The sequence below is a fragment of the Zingiber officinale genome, chromosome 6B (genome assembly GCF_018446385.1).
Source record: "Zingiber officinale cultivar Zhangliang chromosome 6B, Zo_v1.1, whole genome shotgun sequence".
NCBI classification, from domain to species: Eukaryota; Viridiplantae; Streptophyta; class Magnoliopsida; order Zingiberales; family Zingiberaceae; genus Zingiber; species Zingiber officinale.
The window spans coordinates 122592814-122613540 of NC_055996.1; the positions used below are offsets into that span (position 1 = coordinate 122592814).

General features: G+C 35.7%; 1 protein-coding gene across 13 annotated transcripts in view; it reads right to left on the reverse strand.

Moving 5' to 3' along the window:
* LOC121989312 (protein PTST homolog 3, chloroplastic-like) overlaps window positions 1-20727 on the reverse strand; it is a 53389-nt gene that overhangs the window by 10823 nt on the left and 21839 nt on the right. For 4 of the 13 annotated variants that reach the window (XR_006114223.1, XR_006114222.1, XM_042543268.1 and 1 more), the window contains exons 4-9: window positions 20579-20616; window positions 20448-20498; window positions 20319-20372; window positions 19597-19716; window positions 19119-19243; window positions 16871-16931 (exon numbers count right to left, since the gene is read on the reverse strand). Coding sequence is in view for 9 of the 13 variants with exons in the window: in XM_042543268.1 (XP_042399202.1) it covers window positions 16871-16931; window positions 19119-19243; window positions 19597-19716; window positions 20319-20372; window positions 20448-20498; window positions 20579-20616 (449 nt within the window). In the remaining 4 variants the exon portion in view is untranslated. Of the gene's footprint in view, window positions 1-1976; window positions 2886-4167; window positions 8733-16736; window positions 16804-16870; window positions 16932-19118; window positions 19244-19596; window positions 19717-20318; window positions 20373-20447; window positions 20499-20578; window positions 20617-20727 lie in introns of those variants that run through there. The other 9 variants (XR_006114224.1, XM_042543271.1, XR_006114225.1 and 6 more) reach the window with 8 other exon arrangements.

Genomic DNA, 20727 nt, shown 5'->3' on the forward strand with positions numbered 1-20727 from the left:
CCGTTCCTGTAATATAGTGTGTGAATGCCAGCCATCTAACCCTTGAAGGTTTATTTGTGGAGGTTTTTCCAAAAAAATTAATAATTGCTTGGCAATCAGTCCGAATAATTATCTCTCCTTTGTCTAAGAAGTAAATTTTTAGGGCTTCTAGAGAGTTCATAACTGCGTATAATTCTGCATCAATAGTGGATTTTGGTGGATTGTATTTGTCGCTAGCATATGCACATATTTTTTCCATACTCCTAGGGTCATATTTTTGCGACTTCCACTTACATATCCCTCCCCATCCGTCCATGCAACCATCTGCTTCAAGTATCATAAAACATTCTTCCGGTGCTACCTCTAAATCTGGTAGATTGAGAACAATTTCCTTGATTTTTTTAACTAAAGCCCAATCCTGTTTGTTCATGCGCTTGTCACCTGTTGGGCTTGTTTTGGCGTATAGCGGGCTGAGCAGTCGCCCCAGGTCCAGGATATAATTTCTTGCATAGTTTAAAATACCCAACCAAGATCTCATTCCTTTTATAGAGCATAATTCCTTTTCTTTGAAATCTGCAATTTTTGAAAAAATATGGGGTTGAAGCTTGATTTTTCCTTCTCCTAGTATTGCCCCAAGGAATTCGATTTCTGCAACCGCTATTTTCATTTTAGTGGGACTTAGGATAAGCCCATTTTTTTAGCATATACCAAGCATTATTTTTAGGTGCTCCGCATGTTCTTGATAGTTTTGAGAGAAAACCAGGATGTCGTCAATATATACTGCGATAAAATTTTCCGTTCCTTGAAAGCAATTATCCATTTTTCGTTGAAAAATGGCTGGGGCGTTCTTCAGTCCGAATGGCATTACGAGTCATTCGTATAGTCCCTCTAGAACTCAAAAGGTCGTCCATTCAATTGATTCTGGATGCATTGCTACTTGATGGAAGCCACTCTTGAGATCAAATTTGGAGTAAACTTTACTATTACTGACCTTTCTTACGATTGTATTGATTCCGGGCAAACTATATCGATCCTTATGAGTAAGGTCATTGAGGCGCTTATAACTGAAAATCATGCGCTCTTTTCCCTTAATTTCTTTTCCAGTCTTTGGATCAATAGTTATGCCAGATTTGACTATGATTGCAGTAGTTCGATGGCGACTTTTGCTTGGGCGAATTACCCCAATATCTAACAGGGCTTTAATATGATTTGAAAAAGACTCCTTTTGTTGTGGAGTTAGATGCTTAATTGGTTGATCTTCAATAATAAAATTTGGATTTTTTATGTCCAAATAACATAGTACCTGATTTCTTGCCCAATGGAGGAGAGGATTTTCTCCATTGAAGCCCTGTTGTTTAAGTTCTTCAAGAATAGGATAAAATTCTCTTTTTATTTCTTGCGAAGATGTTCCAGAATAATGAACCATTTCTCGTATTTGAATGTATTCTTCTTCTTCTAAATCAAGTTCCTCAATTTCCATTTCTCGTATTTAAATGTATTCTTCTTCTTCTAAATCAAGTTCCTCAATTTCCATTTCTCGTATTTAAATGTATTCTTCTTCTTTTAAATCAAGTTCCTCAATTGCTGCTGCAGTTGTTACTGAGGGCAAGGTATTAATTGTTGTGAGATTTTTATAAAAGGTAACGATATTACCTTCAATACGTACTCCTTCATGCATTGCCCTTATGAAGTTGCAGCCGATAATCATTTGGATGTTATCTCCCAAAGTCATAGGAAAACTGTAAGTGTAAGGAATTCTGAATATATTTTCTCCAATATACATCCTTCCCTATTTAAGTTTTAATCGAGCAGTCTGCTGAGAGTTAATACCACTGAATTGCACAAGGAATGTATTTTCTTCCAAGGCTTCTTTAGGAATGAAGTTTTGATCTACACATGTTGTCGCTCCGGTATCGAGAATAGCCTTAAGTTTAAACCTGGAAATACCAAAAATTTCTATTTCTATGGCTAGGTTATAAAGCATGTTCTTTACTAACCTTGGTCCTTTAACTTCTTGCGTAGCCAAGATCCTGCTGGTGGTTTCTTCATACAACATATTTACAGCTTCCTCTTCATTCTCATCTTCTTCATCTTCAATTTCTAAAGGAGCTTTTTCTTTGTTCATTGATTCCATACTCCAGTGGAGTTGCTTTTCCATAAGAATTTCTTTATATAAAAGTTTGTAATAACTTGCTTCCTTTTGTAGTCGCTCCATCTCCCCTTGGCACCATGCAATATAGTACTGTTGTTCTTGTATGAGGTTTTGGGGAAAGAATGGCGCTAGGGCTGCTGGTGCTACAGGAACTTCTTTGTTAAAATAATAGAGTCCACATAAATTACATACCGTTGTAAGACATTCAGGACAGTGGATCCTAGCTCTTCTTATGGTAGCCCTTTTGCAACAGGTGCAGTTGGTAGGTTGCGGAGGGTAGACTGATTTATTTGACCTCCAGTTGTGCAAACAATTCAGCTATTTCTCAGTTATCTTTACTTGTGGTCTATATCCTCCGTCTTCCTGTCCCAACATAAATATCGATTCAGTTAGACTTAGGGTTTGAATTGACCTGTGTAAATCTTCAAGGCCATCTTCTCCTTCTGAAATGTTAAAGATTGCATCACTTTGCGCTTCACCCTCTTGGACTGGCATGATATCACAGTCATCTGGGAGTGTCAGTTGTTCGAATATCGCTACTCGCTTTATATTTCTTTTATCATTTGGGCATTCCCTAGTAAAATAGCCTTCTTGCCCACAAAGATAACACTTGCATTTCTTGTCCCTAAGCAAATGCTTCCGCTTTTCTATCCTCGCATGTGAGTCATGAGGCTTGCCTTTATATGTGCGACTTCGCCTTATACCGTATTTACGTTGCTCTTGCCCCTTGTAGTATCCAGGGATAGGTATCTGGCTGCAGAAAGATAAGTTCTTTAAAGATCTCTTAAAAACTGCTTCCTTGCATTCCTGTTCCAAAAATTTGTAAGCAAATAATATTCTTGGAAATAATCCACCAGTCAAACCTGGGTATTTTTCGTCAAAAGCGGCTTTTATTCTGCTGCCTAGATCACTAGGCATTTTAAACCAGAACTTCTCTGAAAGTTCTATTCCAGTGTAAAGTCTTCAGGTTTTTGATGCTAGCCTCATATAGTCATTTATGTATTTAACAATATTTTTGACATTATCACAGGAGAGTTTTTCTAGGTCTCGATATGCTGCCTCCTGAATTGCAGTAGATCCTTGAGTAGGATCTTCTGAAGAAAATACGCACCTCATTTGAGAAAGAATATTTTGCGTACCTTCTCTCCCTTCTGCAATACTGATTAAGGCGTCATATTCATTTGGATATGTCATTCTCCATTGTATCCATGCTAACTTCTCTACTTCTCCTAATAGATTTTCCATGTATTCAGCTTTATCCTTGGAGTCGGTGAAACCCTGACTGACCACATGGTTTTTGGTAATGGATTCCCATCTAGAGAATACGTCATGGAATAGTCCCAGGTTTTCTGGAATGACAAAAATAGCTCCCCCTTGTTGTTGTGCTGAAGGGAGAGTCCACATTTCATCATTTGGTTCTCGCTTAAACCTTACACCAGTAGGTGGTCTTTGTTCGGTAATGGGCCAGGCTCTGTTCGAGTTGCCGGTGGGTATCCTGGTGGTCCCATCATTGCCTCTTGTGGGGGATTATATGGTGAGGTTACTGCACTAGTTGCAGAATAGATCTGCTGGCCTTCTTGTTGATACATTAGTCGTCGCAGATTTGGGTAGTCCATAGATCAAGTGAAAGTTAGTTTAAGATTAAGTGGAGTCCATCTAGTAGACGTGGTGATGATTAGGATCAAGTTGGTTCAAACAAAGCTCGATTTAAATTTATTTTGGTTTATTTAAAATTGAACCAAATATATATATATATATATATATATATGATAGTCCGGCTCAATTTGAATGAGAGCATTGGCACAACGGTAAAATTGTTGTCATGTGACCTTAATGTGGCTCAAGTCAAGGAAACAACCTCCTGAAAAAATGCAAAGTAAGATTGCGTACCAATGCCCAATGTGATCCAACCCTTCCCCGGGACTAGTATTTGTGGGAGTTTCATGCATCATGCTGTCTTTTTTTTAATGATATTTTTAAAAAGTTAGGATATTTTAGTTATATTTCTTTCCCTCTTCATGCATTTCTTTTTTTTCGATTCTTCTCCTACAACAGCACCCCCACCCATCTCTAGTACTCTTCTTTTCTCCTCTCCTCCTTTCTCTCCCTCTGATCCCCCTAGTTAAACTCCTCTCCTTCTCCCCTCAGCCCTTCTCTCTCTTTACTTCCGTCGATCCGTCAAGTGCCATCAATGCTTAGTCATCTAGCGTGTCAGTTAGTGAGCGGAGCAATAAAATCGATATCAAAAATCACCTCTCCTCCCTTCTCTCCTTTGGTCTTTCTTCCCTCCCATTGTTTTCATTATTTTCCGCCATATGTCATGCCATCATGCCGAAGTCATCTAGATATCACTCAGTGGAATGATAAAATCCACCCATATCAACCGCAAAGCTCAACACCAAAATCCATGGAAGATATAAGCCTTTTTCATCTTCTTTTTATTTCTAGTTTTGATTTTTAATAAATCCTAACTCTAATTTATTATCTAATTTTTTTTTTTAATTCTCTTTTTTTTTTAATAGCCCAGGTATCCACCTCTTACCGCCCAGGTATCCACCTCTTACCGCCCAACTAGACTTCAGGGTAGGCGGCCTCCCCTTGGTTCGTCCATTGAGTAAATCCAGAAGCACGAGCGGCCAAGTGGCTAGTGGCTCACATGCCCTAATTTTTGAACACGATGATGAATTCCTTGTCGGTCCTGAGTTTCAAACCATGGTTGCGTGGGTGATCTACTAGGGTCTCGCCGTTGCACCGTGCTCAGGATTAAATTCATTTTTTATGATTTTCATGACATTTTTCATCATATACATCATGAATCATAATCATTTCGGTTATGTAGGGGTACACAGGAATAATAGAACCAAACACTTTCTTAAAATAGCTGAAGATCTCAATCTTCTAGTATTTCTCCACCTACACCGGCATCTTAGACTAGCATTAGATTTTTAAACACAACCCAATCAATTAGGAATAAAATCATTCAAGCAATGGCCACACAACACAAATGGACTCCACATTCATCCGTGATTTTGCTTGATATATTAAACCAATCACTGGAACCTACAAGTCAGAAAAACTTGTATATTGTACCAACTACACTAATTTAGGTAGATTGCATGAATTCTTCCACCATATAGGAATTGTTAATGAATTCACTGCCCAATCTCAGATTTTTATGAGAGGTAGGCATATTCAACTCACTCTTGCTATCTTTAACAAGCATCTTGGAGCAAATGATTCTGATAATTATTTTACTGCTATCCTAGGTTTACTGCTGCTGCTCCTTATTCTCCAAGTGTCACTCTTAGTATTCTGCATCTCTTTCTCTTTCAGATCCTAGTGGTAAAAAAGCCAGGATTCTGTCTAGGAACTTGAAGCCTTAATATGTCCCTCTGTATTCCTTCTGTGATGATTGTGACTTTCTTATTTTCTTCTAGGATTAAAGCCAAAATTCCCCCTGCTCATTTTTTATCATGTATGCATTCTTCTGAACAATTTAGACATAAATATAGGCTACTTTATGTACTGATACATCACTAACATTGCCAAATCTAAAAAGAGTCGCCATAATATCAGGTTTTGATTTCATGAGAGTTAGAGTGGCTATCTCTTCTGGTGAGAATGTTGAGCAAAGAAAAAAAACACTATTGACATGCATAACATGTAGCTTATTAGACTGCATGTCTGCATCCAATTGGCATTGCTTTGAGATGGGATCTTAACAAAAGGCTTGGGGTTCTAAAGAAGCTGAGGATTATCAAGAGGAAGAGGAACGACCTACGCATGATCCTTGAGTTGACAGACTTGCTACACAAATGGAGAGTTTTTGAGTTGAGATGAGAGACGTACACACTCGTAGATTCCAGAATGGTTAGAATGTATTCTCATCAAACTTAACTCATGTGTCACTTTGGCATGATGGTGGATTCAAATGAGAAGTAACATTGTTAGTTTACTTATTGGTGAGCATGTATGGATATTATGAATATTTGAGTACAATTGATATTCCAGTAGCTCTTTTGGTTGTTATTCATGTTCTTAAGTGTATCACACTATCTACATATTTGACTAATTGGATATTCTATTTTTAGTAATGTTCTCTTTCTATTATTTATGATGCTTATGATGCTTTTATTGATATCTTATTGCAATTCATTTGTGTGTTATATTTTTTCTAGTTGTCAAAGGCGGAAGAGTAGATGAATTTAAGTTAACATGTTTAATTTTGTGCTGTGCTTATTCTTATTATGGCATTGTTTATTATTTTTACAATTTTAATATTATTTTCTATATGCTCATTGTTTCTTATATTTTACTTAGCATGTTCTCAAGACGTGCCTATTTTTGAGATTGCTTACATGATTTATGATGCTTATTGTTCCTAATTTTTACAATTACCTATGACTTAGTTTTTGCAATTTTGCTTATATTTATTGTATACACGTTGATATATATGATTTTATAAACATGTTCATTTTTATATATCCATACTTATTTATTTTTCTCTAGTATTAAACTTTTGGTACCAAGTAAAAACAAGTAATTAAGTTAGTATAATTTTATTTAGCATATTCTTATTCTTCCTTAGTAAATGCTTTCATGTAATACATTTGTGATCTTGTCATTTTATTTTCATAATAGCTTTGTTATGTTATTACTGACATAATCTTATTATATCATGTCAATTACTTTATTTGGACATGATGTTTAGTGTTATTATATCTGATGTGGCGGGAACTAATGAATCTTTGATTCGAATATGAACATCGAAAATAATCTTTTAAAGACCTATTGATTCAGCATATATCAAAAAATTGATTCAGCAAAATACTAAGAAAATAGGCATCCATAAACTTATCGTTTGGGGAAAAAAAAACTTCAAAAAAGTTTATTAATAAAAAACAACTGCCCTAACGTCAACTAAACAAATAATTTAAATAGTCTTAAAAATCTAACGATGCAAAAAATGAAAATAACCTTAAAAAAGACAATTCTTCGAAGGCACCAAAAAGGCTTTAAACTATGCTTTTTGGGTCTAAGACTAGGCTGTTATGGATTACACCCGGTAACCAATTGTAGATCTTTGAACAAGTTTCGATTTAATGTATTGTGTGTCCCATGATTCAACCCGAGTCAAAAGTTATGGTCTCTCACAGATTATCCACCCGTGGTCGCAATCAAAACGATCCCAAAACTCTAGGCTCTGTTGCTCCACGTTATTCTCCCAGTGTAAAAAAATTCGCCCTCGAATTATTGGCCACATAATCATCAAAAGAATCACCGTGGAAAGAAATCAAATGTTTCACATTAAAAATATCGACAGTGCGAATATGACTAGGCATCTTCAAATGATAAGCATTTAAGTTCATTTTCTCAACAATCTCAACAAGACCAATCTTCTTGGCTGACAATTTGGTATAATCCTAGTAGCAAAACGATCCTTAGTTAAAACTGCTCACACAAAGTCCCCAACATCAAACTAAAGTGTCGGCATTTTTGGTTTGCTTTATGTTTGAACTTGGAATTAAAGATAGACAGATATTCATGAACTATTTCATAGACATCTTGTAAGCAATTCACAAAATCTGCTGCTTTACCATGGACAATAGTCTTTCTTGGCAATGACAACAATCCCAATGGACCACGAGACTAAGCCGAGTAAACCACCTAGAATGGACCGACACCAGTACCGCGATTCACTGCATGGGTGTGAGCAAATTTTGTCTAACGTAGCTTTTGATCTCAACTCTTCATATGGTCTCCTACTAAGCAACGCAATAAATTGCCAAGCGACCTATTCACAACCTCTGTTTGTCCATCAGTCTGAGGATGATAAGCACTACTGAAATTCAACTATGCATTGACCATCTTCCACCAGTTGCACTAAAAATGGCTAAGGAAACGAATGTCTCTATCTGAAACAATGGACATCGACAGACCAGAAGTAGTTATCTCAAAAGAACAATTGTGTCACATTAATAGCATCTATCGTCTTCTTGCAAGGAACAAGATAAACCATCTTAGAAAATCTATCAACGACAACAAAGATAAAACCAATACCTCACTGGGTACGTGACAAACTCAGTACAAAATTCATGCTAATATCAACCCAAGGCTGAGAAAGGATTGGCAAAGGCGTGTACAATCCAACATTAGTGGCTACCTCGTTAGAGACAGACAAATTTTGCACCGCTACACATACTTCTCGACTTCTCACTACAAAATAGACCAAAAGTAGGAAGTTTGAACCAAGTGCAGCGTTCTATCCCTACCAACGTGCCCTTCACCGTGCAATTCCTTGATTATCTGCAAGAGCAGACTACAATCTGGAATGCATAATTGATTGCCCTTAAACAGAAATCATCATGCGATAAAAATTATGTTTTCTTCTCGACATGTATATCTTGCAGTATCACAAAAAAATAAGGATTAGTAGTAAGCAAATCACGAAAAGAATCAAAATCTAGCACCTCAACCCACATTGTAACTCCTTCAACTCAAAGCATCTGTCACCCGATTAGCAACCCCTGCTTGCTGTATAACCACATAAGTAAATTGCTCCAACCATGGTTTGCAAAATCGCGATCTAGGTCGTAGGATCCTACAATATGGAAGAAGTAAATCGATCCAGGATCGATTGAGATCAAATTTTGTAATGGAATCAAATCAGGGTCGCCGAAATCGTACGATCTTACATTAATGATTCTACTCACACCGGAACAACACAAACGAACATTTTGATTATTACTATTTTAAATCAAGAAATAGTAATTATCAAAACTATTTCAAAACAACTTTACAATATCCTTATATAGTCCCAAATCACTAATTGAGAAGACGAAAATACCAAAAGCACTTTAAATACCAAAAATATAAAAATTACTAAAAATAATTAAAAAAAAATGTTCGGAGCCTCCGAAAAGACTCTAAACAATGGTTTTCGGATCCGAAAGTTGGCTAGTTACAGATTCCACCTGCTAACAAATCTAAGTCTATGAACGATTTTCGATTCAAACCAAAGAGTATTTCATTTTGATACCCGAGTCAAAAGTTGTACTGATGCAGCGCAAGCTATTGAATCTGGTGATTCAGAAGTAATCTTCTACAACCTGCTGATCCGAAAAGAAATTCCAAGAAATAGGAAAAATTCGATGTTCCCAAGAAGGAGACAATGGCTAGAAATAGTAATAATCAAAATTGTCTCAAAACGACTAATCACGATGCTAAACCCAAAAACTAATCACAAACAGCGGAGGGGCATCAATGGCTTGCAGAGGGGGACGTGCAAAGTTTCTCATGACAGGATTAGTTGTCCTCGTCGATGGCCAGCAGAAGCGGAATCGCCAATGGCTTGCAAAGTGGGATGTACAAAGTTTCTCGCGACAAGGTCAATCGGAGAACTTTAGGTTTCTTGCGGCTTGCAGAGAGGGGCGTGCGGATGAGGGGCGACACGGTGAAAGTGAAGTATAACTTTAGGTTTGTAATTGAAATCTTAACTAATTAATTTAATTAACTCTTAACTTAAATAAGATAATTTAAATAGATTTCCTCAAACCCTAATCGAATTATCCCATCAATATATATATATATATATATATATATATGAAAATTTTAAAATTATAAATAAATTATATATATTTATTATATATATTTTCAACTTATTATTGCCATTAATAGCATTAATATTATAAATATTAATTTAATTTAATTTATTCTAAAGGGAATTTTAATTAAATTTCAAATTGATTTAGTCTTCATTAATCAATTTGATCATCCTATCAAATATTGAATTAAATTTTAACAATATTTTTGTAGGATCATATGATTATACGATTCGATCCCGACCGATCCAATTCTGACCCCAGATCAATCCTGAGTCGAATCGCGATCATACAAACTATGCCTTCAAATAAGCAACCCATCCCGCATGGCGGGTTGACACCTTGTTTTGCTGGTGTAGATGTCTCAACAAATCATGATCTGTGTAAAAAAATAAATTCCCTGTGAAATAAATAGTGACGTCAATGTCTCGCTACTTACACAATGGCATAAAACTCAACATCATAAGTGTTGTAATTAAGTTTTGCTCTAGATAACTTTTCACTGGAAAATGCCATAGGTCTATTATCCTAACCGAATATTGTGTCAAAACCAACTTTAAAAGTGTTTAACTCAAAAGGTTGTGAAAAATCTAGGAGCACTACGATTGGCACAGTTGAGTCGTTCTTTAATCAATCGGAAAGTTGACTCTACATCATCAATCCACTCAAACTTGCTAACCTTTATACAATCCATTATAGGAGCCATGATGCTACTGAAAGAAGCAATGAAACGCTTGTAAAATGAGGCAAGACCATGAAAACTCCTTGCTTCTATTAAGGTTGTAGGTGTAGGTCATTCCTTCACAGCTTGTATCTTAGTGTCGTTGACTTCTAAATCGACTCCCAAAACTAGATATTCCAAAAAACAACACCTTGAGGGGCAAAAACACACTTCTTCATTGCACTATTAAATTTTTCCATGTGCAAGACACTAAAAACCTCTCTCACATGCTAAAGATGTATTTCAAGAGTCACACTATATATTAGAATATCATCAAAATACACTACAACAAATCTACCAATAAACGGTCGCAATAAATGATTCATCACATGCATAAAAGTAATAGGAGCATTGGACAAACCAAAAGGCATCACTAGCCACTCATGCAACCCCTCCCTAGTCTGCAAAGTTGTTTTCCATTTATCCCCCGGCGTAATACGAATATGGTAATACCCACTCTTCAAATCTAGTTTAGTAAACACAGTTGATTCACTAATTTGGTCAAACAAATCATTTAAACGAGGAATGGGGAAGCGGTACCTAATAGTGATATTATCGACGGCCCTATCGTCCGCACACATATGCCAAGTTCTTCTTTGGCATCGAAAGAGACGACACAAGACAAGGACTCATGCTCTCCCTTATATGGCCCTTAATCAACAATTCTCCAGCTGTCGTCACAACTCCTCATGCGCACACGAGCTCATCCTGTAATGTGATATGTTCGGTAGTGTCACCAGCTCCAAATCAATATGATGCTGAATATCACGCAATAAATAACTCCTCGAGAAAAATATCACTAAAGTCATCAGTGGAGCCATTAAATCCGGAACAATGTTAAATTTAGCCACCTCCTTTCCCATCAACATATACCCCCTTTTAGGCTCCTACAGTTCCATGTCAACCTGAGCCAGAGACAATAAAGTCGAAATATCGATTTAGGTTGGCCCACCGCCTGTCTGCAAAGTAGTAGCACAATTTTAACTCCCTCAAATATAAAACTATAAGTATTAGTTCGCCCATCATGATGCACACCTCTATCATACTGCCAAGGTCTGCCTAACAACAGGTGACAAGCATCCATAGCTACTACATCACACCAAACATCTTTAACTTCATGCCAATAGAAAATGAGACAAGAGCCCTCTTAGAAACCGATACCTCACCAGCCTTCTTAAGCCACACCAATTTATAAGGCTTAGGATGATCTTCAGTTTGAATATTTAATTTCTCTACAACTTCAGCAGACACAATGTTTTCACAATTTCCAGCATTGATCATAAAATGACATACCTTGCCAAGAATGGGGCATGTCGATTGAAAAATATTACTCTGCAGCCAAGCATCGCCTACCGATTTAGACGCGAAACTGCCAACGTCGTCTCGGCATCTCCTTCTAACAACACTTCGTTTATAGCCTCCTCGGCATACGTTGGGTCTCCTGTGAACTCTGCTATGCCTTCGTCACAATCAGCATTCTCCACAAAGTGATCTCTTTCCTGCAACTTTTTTACACTCCGACTATCTATGCCCAATCTCTCCACGATTGAAGCACCTTATACCGCCACTACTACCGCTTCCAATATTAAGTTGACCAACACCCCTATTCATTCCCTCATTGAAACTAATACAAATAGCCACACCACTAGGACCTCCACTCGCCGTGTTCATAGGGAAAACCCCACAAGTATAACGTGCATGTTTTTCCACCATCAACGCTCAAGTGTGTAGCAGACACAAATCGAGGTCAAACATATTTACAGTATCATGAATATTGAAACCCCCAATAAATTGTGCCACCAACTAGTCTTTTGTTTCTTGTATTTCGTTCCTAACAATTAATTGAAAAAATTCAATGCTATATTCATCCACTAATTGAGTGTCTTGCTTCAGGTTCTGCAATCTTTGATACATTAATCGTTGGAAATTGTACAGCAAAAAGGTTGCCCGCATGTGCTTTTTCATCTTCTCCCAATGGAAATTTTTGCCTTACCCAACCTATTTCAGGTCCATTTCAGTTGTTATCACCATGCAGTCGCCCTCCTACGTAATCTGGTAGCAATCAAAGGCACACACTTGTAGTCTGGCACCCCTTTAAAATCCAGAATTTCCTAAAACTAGTCAGTCCAATTGTAGGTTGCTATAAAACTCAAGAATTTCAATTCTTATACCCGTCTCGTCTACTATCCTCCTCTACTACTGCTCTACGACACCTACGGGAAACCTCCTCATTATAAGCGTCCTCTCATGATCACTTGCCTCCACATCCAAGTTTGCCCGGTGATTGTTATTGCGTTGAACCGAATTTCCTCTATTTTGGGTTCCCAACATCGTTGTTATCCTCTCTGTTAGCTGGTCCACAATCAGTTCAAACCGTTAGTCAATCATCTCTCGAACCCACCACTCCATATCACATTCATGAACGTTGTCAACACATTGTTGTCTTCTTGGCGGCATGATTACACATGATCAGTTCGGCTCTGATATCAACTAATGCAACAAAAACTATTGAATCCTTGATTCGAACATGAATGCTTAAAATAATCTTCTAAAGACCTGTTGATTCAGCATAATAGGAAAATAAGCATCCAAAAACTCATTTTAGGGAAAAGAAACTTCAAAAAAGTTTATTGATAAAAACAATTGCCCTAACATCAACTAAACAAATAGTTTAAATAATCTCAAAAATCTAATGATCCAAACAAATGAAAATAACCTTAAAAAAGACAAATTTGGATCCCCAAAAGGCTTTGAACGACGTTTTTTTATCTAAAACTAGGTTGTTACGAGTTACACCAGTAGCCAATTGTAAATATCTGAACGAGCTTCGATTTGTGTCCCGTGATTCAACCCGAGTCAAAAGTTATGGCCTCTCAAAACTTACCCTCCCGTGACCAAGATTAAAACGATCCTAAAACTCTAAGCTCTACTGCTCCGCATCAATATCCAAGGTTCAATATGTTAAGTCAAGCCAAAGGCTTGATCTTTGACACGAATGATATTATGTTGGTATTGTGTGAATGTTCCGATACATGGTACCAGTGAAGAATGGGAGGTTAAAGGAGGAAGGATATGAAGCAAGAAAGGAGACAATATTATGTTGAGTGATATCAAGTTTCGGAAATTTATCAAACAATAGGTTTCGACGATTCCACCCAACACACTATGAGATTGATGAATAAAAATAATAACATTTTTTAATTCCTCTAAATTTTTTTAACAATAACAATAGATAAAATTGCATTTGAATGTGGATGATCTACTTGGGTTGAAGATAAGTTTCATAGGGAGCTCATTCAGTCAAATAACACTTTAAAATGACCTTATGTCAATGCCCAAGTACCAATATCGAGGAAGTACCAATACTCGAGTTACAAAATTTTTAATTGATAGGTTTGGGATTAACTAAAGCTAATATCGAGTTACAAGTGACTTTGAAAAGGTTCAAAGTATCAAATATCAGTTAGGAGCACTTCTTGTGACAGTTAATCGACCAAGATTGAAGTTTGGTCGACTAAAGATTCAACACTTTTTAAATTTAAATTTACTAAGGTGTATTTTTGTTAGTGTTGGTCGGCTAAAGTTGATTTTTGTAGATAACATTTATACTCATTATTAAAGTTGATTTTCGTAGATAACATTTATAATCATTATTGAATGATGATTATGTATTACCCAACACTTATCCTGTAATGTTGGTTGAACAAGGTTGAATTTTAGTTGACCAAAGTTCTTTGATAAGATGGATCATGTGTTCTGTCCACTAGTAATCCTCTATATAAAGGCTCTAGAGGATTTCTATCAAACTCAATTCATATATCTCAAAATCCATTATTTTACCAAGTGTTGTTTTAGCTAAAATTGCCTCCAAGGTGCCTTGTGTATGTTTTCTACCTATATGCACACAAGGTTCTCTAGGTAACTCTTCTATTCACCTTTGTTTTCTTTATCTTTTGCATTCTAGTGACAGAGAGATTGTAGATCTTAGATCGATCTAATTCATCCTCTTTGGTAAATCTTATGATCAAGAAAATTTGTTCTAGTAGTTATCATCCTCTCAAGACAATTATGAGATATATTTGTGTACTCAAAGCGATCTAATCATCTGGATCACTAATCTTGTATGGTACTTTTGCTTGACCATTTCTCATAGAAAATTTTTGTTTTGGGAAGGTGTTGCACCAAGACATGGGCCATGGAGTTGGAAAGATCTTAGAACTACGTTAAATTTATTTATTTATGTTGTTTTATTTCTCTTTTTAATTTTTCATTACTATCTATTTATTTTTTAATTTAATTGTTATTCTTATTGCAAATTAATTGTCTCATCATACACAATTTAATTTTCTCATCACATTTTATTTTGTTCTAGTGTTGCAATTTGCTTTTTTTTTGTCGTGCAATTTTTTTTTATATAATTGCTAGTTTTGTTGTTGCAAAATATGTACTATTTTTGCCGTTGGACATAATTTTATACACCATTTACATATCACACACATGCACTTGAATTTAATTTCAAACTGTTTGAAATATTGTGAACCTGCATGAAATTTTCCTCATCTATTTACCCCCTCTAACCGGAGTCTTGGCACAACCGTAAAGTTGTTGCACCTTAAGATCACGGATTTAAGTCACGTAAACAACCTCTTGCAAAATGCAAGGTAAGGCTGTCATGTGGTTAGACCCTTCCTCGGGACCCCGCATTAGCGAGAGCTTCATGCACCGGGCTGTCCATTTTTTTTAATTTATTTACCCCTCTAATCAATCTTTAAGTTTATCAGTTTAGGTCTTCACCAAGTTCACCTAAAGTGGATGTCATTCGGCTAAAGTAGTTAGAGTCTTAGTTAAGTTCACCTAAGTAGGATGCAACTCAACCATGGTGAATCAGTTAGTGGTGAAACACTCAGCTCAGTTTAACATAGTTTGGTCACTTGGCAGTGCCAAGATAGATCAATTTATAGGTCAAGTAGATCACCTAACTTAGCTTAATTCAAAATAGGGATAGGGACATTCAACTTCTTTATGCTTAATCTCTCTGTTAAAATTGATAAAAGCTACTAAAAGCTCTAAAAATATTATGAAGGGCTATTGAAGAACTTTGAGGAAGCTTTAGAAAGTGTTATAAAAAAGTTGCTTGGATGATCAAAGAACTCCCCTTTTGTAGGACTCTAGAGGTGAGCACCTTCTAATACCCTTTTGCTACGTTTTTTCATATGTTTTTTGGGGCTCTACTTTATTGTTGCATATTAGCTTGTGCATATGTGTTCATCATTGAAGATCGCCTTGGTCCTTCCACCCATTGATGATTTAGCTTCTTCCACAAGGTACACCAGTAGAAAGCCCTATACGATTTCACGTTTTCACTTTATCTTTTCACTTATTACTCAGCCAAACTCTGCTCTATTTTTACTCCATCTCTCAACAACCTTGTTGTCCTCTACTCCTCTGTTCAGTAGGTTCCTTTCTAGTTCGCTTCTTTCTTTTTTTGTAGGATTGAATTATTTTTTTGTTCTTTTGTCCTTCCTCCAATACCCCATCCATAGTTATAGGAGACAGCCTAGGTTAAAATATTAAATCTTCACTTAAAACATATAAAAAAAGACACAATAAGGGTCCAAGCGAGAGAAAGTGGGCGGGAGACAAGTGAGAGAAATTTGTAGGAAAGAATAAGGGAAATGATTCTTGTTTGTTTCCTTCGAGGGAATAAAACCAACAAAAGAATATCACCAAATTTCCTTGTGGGAAGAAACAAGGGAACTTAATTTTGTGAATTTCATTTTGTGGAAACTATAATATATATATATAAACAAAAAAAAATTATAGTTTAATTTTTTAGGTCAAGATGAATGAAATTTGGCTAAATAGAAGCATTTGACACAACTTAGGCAAAAACCATTTTGAAATGAAGAGAAATCTCCATGTCACTTCCTTCTTTTTTGTTCTGCCTAAGGTAACAGACAGGTAGATACCACCTGCCTTTCTCACCATTAGTTTCTCATAGGAAATGTGGGATTAAGCTGAAACATATTATGTTGTACATATTGACTTCTCATAATCCTCATTGGGTTTGGCAAATGTTTGTGTTTTTGGAGGTTTTAATGAATATATTAAAAAGTTCCTTTCAGTAAACTCCTAAAGATGTTTTCAAATTCATCAAGCAATTCCACATGGCATCAAATGAAATAGGTCAGCATATCATTTATACATTGACTTGGTAATTTCAAATATTGTTAAATTTTCAAAGTACAAGATAAACTAATTAAGATTTAAGTAAAATGATTACCCAGTCTACAAGAAAAAATAGTTCGATGAGTGATGCAATCCGAACGCTTTTAGACTAGTCTACCTTCCTAGTGTCAGTATACGGAGAAGTTCCATTCAATGAAATATCACTTTTCAATCAAGCATATGTTCTACCTCAGTTACCTCATAAATTCCAGGATAAAGCCACAAGACCGTAGACCAGAGCTCTGGCTTCCTGCAAAGTTTAACATTGGATAAATATAATAAGGAGAATTCCAATAAAAATTGACCAGTTACCAAAAGTTAATCGAAAAAAATGGCAACAGCAACCATAATGATTTGGTACTTCAATGTTGGTTTTCTTGACTAAGTAGCCTGATAGGACTCATTTTACTTTTCTTCAGTCATTTTATTTATTCCATTGTGTAACTTGACACTGGACAAAATTTCTGGTCTCATCCTCTTTGAAAAATAATGTTATAGAAGGATTTTCTGGTAAATAGGTATTTTTCTAGAATAAAAAGCTATTTTACTTCCTCTCTCAAGATTGAATAATGTAATCCATTAAGAACAAAGAACATCAACAGAATTTTCAAAATAATTGAGGCTGCATCAGCCTTATTTTATTGTTGTGCTAATGGATTGCAAGAAACAATCCTTTTGGACTAAATTATTAGATCCTCATTGGCAAATCACTATGTTCAAACTATACATTGTAATGTGACAATACTCTAGTCTAATTCATTAAAGAAGAAAATTCTTGAATCTGATATCATGGGTCCAGGCGTCCAGCATCAATTGCATGTTTTTTGAAAGAAAATTTACTCCTAAAACTATGCAGACTTTGAAAAAATCAGTTTACTCCTAAAATGTGCCATCTTCTAGCACTTTTCCCTAAATCATAGACAGCATGGATTCCTTGCAAATAAACAAAACACATATGCACTGTTGATGACATTTCCTATCCAAATTCTGACTTGATCAATCTCATAGCAAAAGGAAAACTGAATTCAAATTAATACGATGCACACACATTTCTGAGGTCTGAGGGAAAATTGCAAAGTGGTGCAAACTTTGACAGGCTACCTGAAATTTAAGTTGCTGTTAAAGAACTTAGGATTCCGCACAAATTAGAATAAAGTGTAATATTTTCTCGCACTCTAAATGAAAACAATATCAGAATGGACCAACTTTTAAAAAGGGTGAAAACACAGAAGTTAATGATAACAATTTGAAATTGGAACCTCCATAATAACTGGAAACAATAAATTTTGATCATGACTAAAATATACTCTTTTTTATCATCTATAAGAGATAAGTAGTTCACTATCCATGAATAAGACAAAGGTGGTGAAAATAAGCCATTTTTAAGCATCAACGAGGAAGAGTAAGAGCTAGAGAGTAGTGTTTTGATAAACACTGTCTATATTAGCAGCTGCAAGCCACCAGCTCTCAAATTAAATCATTATTGAAGTTCCACTTAGACTTAGTAGCATATATAAAAAAAAGTCAGAGCCTAACTAGTGCTCAGCTGTCAGTTACATGAATTTTCATTCAGATGAACTCTATGTAATAATATAGTTCTACTTTCTACCTACGTACACTTTTTATACCTAACACTCTTGACATTAAACCTATCGAACTGGTTGGCCTGGACTGACACTATAGACATGAATGATATTTGTACAAAAATCAACTATATAAAAGGTAAGATAACTTGGTTTAAAAAAATTTATTGTCATGAGGATTCAAAGGTAAACCTACCACTTCATCAGAGATTCTCTCAGCCAATACCAATGCAATGCTTCTATAACAATTTAAAATATTCTTCACCGTTATGTATCAAAGAAAAAATAGTCAATGAAAGGATCAACAAGATTTCTAACACAATAAGATGTGAGCTTCCTTGATGGATATTGAATTAAAATAAAGTCACTAATATTGTTCAGGATAATACAAAGATAAATCAATCAACAATACTAACAATGAATCTTCATATGGCCTACATATCCTTGATGAAAATCTAAAGTGAGACAACAAAGCAAAGGTAATATGATATGGCACTTTAGTTCCTAATAGCCAAATGGTAAATCAAAAGCTATTGATCATGATTTCTTAAAAACATACTCCACAATAAGAAGGGGAGCCTTGGCGCAACGGTAAAGTTGTTACTTTATGACCAAAAGGTCATGGGTTCGAATCCTGAAAACAGCCTCTTGCAAAAAACAGGGTAAGGCTGCGTACAATGGATCCTTCCCCGGGACCCCGCATAGCGGGAGCTTCGTGCACCGGGCTACCCTTTTTTTTATACTCCAGTGACAATAAACAAATCTAAACTGATAAGATGTCCAAGATCAAGGGCTTAATACAGATCAACTATCAGCATGAATACAAGTAAATTGAATAACTATCCACTACAAACCTGGAATCAAGTGAATCTATGCATTCAGATGAATGATCCAAATCCATCCTGACCTTATGCTGCCAACCATTGAAGCTACCAGCAACTTCTACTACTTGACCATTTGTCCTATAATTAATATGTACCTATTCAACAAAATCATGACTTGCTACCACTTCATATAAAATTTGTAAGGAAATAGTGAATATAGTAACAGTTTGAGCATAGATATTGGATAGTCCTCTATAGCAGCATTTGGTAGTTAAAAGTTTTGGAGTTAGATTTTCCCTTCGTCAGTGTAATTTGTTACAAGTAAGATGAATGAGCAATTACTTGATCTTATCTGGCTAATGTTGGAACCTTTTATATGTTTAAAAGACCATATAATGTGCAGTGCAAAGGTATGACAAGTTAGTCGTTTCCATGATATATTTAAGTTCAATCGGCAAAAAAAAATGGACATGCGACAAGGATACATAATCAAACAGCCTGCAAATACCTCTTTTAGGCCATTTAAGTATTCCTGGGCAGCACGAAGTTCTGCATCTTTGTCAGCTATCGAACATTGTATATCACCAAGCTCAGCTTTCACGCGAGCTCGCAGATTAACTAATGCAAGCTGAGGAAAATGAAATTATTATCAGTATATCTTTTATAGATTAAAGAGTGTGTTTCAATTCGGTTTGGATGTGCCATTTGTCATACCCAAAACAAAGTATAGTCACTCTCTGAAGCAAAACTGAGCAAGTTTAGGCAAATCCAATACAATATACTACTTATTATGTTGAGTAATTATCTTTCTTATTATTTTATTGATTTGATGCGGTGCAGTTATTAAGTACTAACTTACTAATTTTTTTCAAAAAAATAATGTTGAGGCCTTCCCGCAATCATTAGGCATGGGGAATGACACTTGTTTTCTTAGCTTAACTACTTCATTGAGTTAATTATGTTTGTAGTTATCTCATTCAAGTGCCATGTGTTTATTGTACAACTTTATCTTTAAACACTCAACGCATACTCTGTTGAGAAGTTTATCATACCTAAAGAATTTATAATTCACATTGATAGGTTTATAAAGCAATGAATTTCAGAATGTTTGGCTGTAATAACACCCAACTTTAAATAATTTGGCAAATATGAGACTCCCTGAAGAATGTTGAAACTATTATCTAGAAGAAGCATCAGTTTGTAATTATCTAAAGAAAAAATCATTAGTACCTTTTCATCTTCAATTTGCTTCTTTAATTGGGAGAGTTCCGTCTCCTTTTGGCACTAAGACAATACAAGTATGGAGTAATGATAATAACACAACAAAAGGATAAAGCAGGAAGCAGGCTAATATTTTACCAGCAAGCTCTTCAGATGATTAATGTCATTCAAATTGTCCCCTTCAATAGCCTAAAGGACACAATAGAGCAATTACACAATTGGATGGATACCGCACTACCGGTATATGAGCATAGATAACAAGGAACAACCTCTGAAGGAAAATCCCTATTAAAAGCACAGCCTTTGCCTGAGGAATCATTTAGCAAATAAGAGTTCATTAATTGATGATTATATTATATCTGCCATATTAAGTCTAAACAGACCTAGTAAGCTTTTGATTTCTAATCCAAAAGCTGAG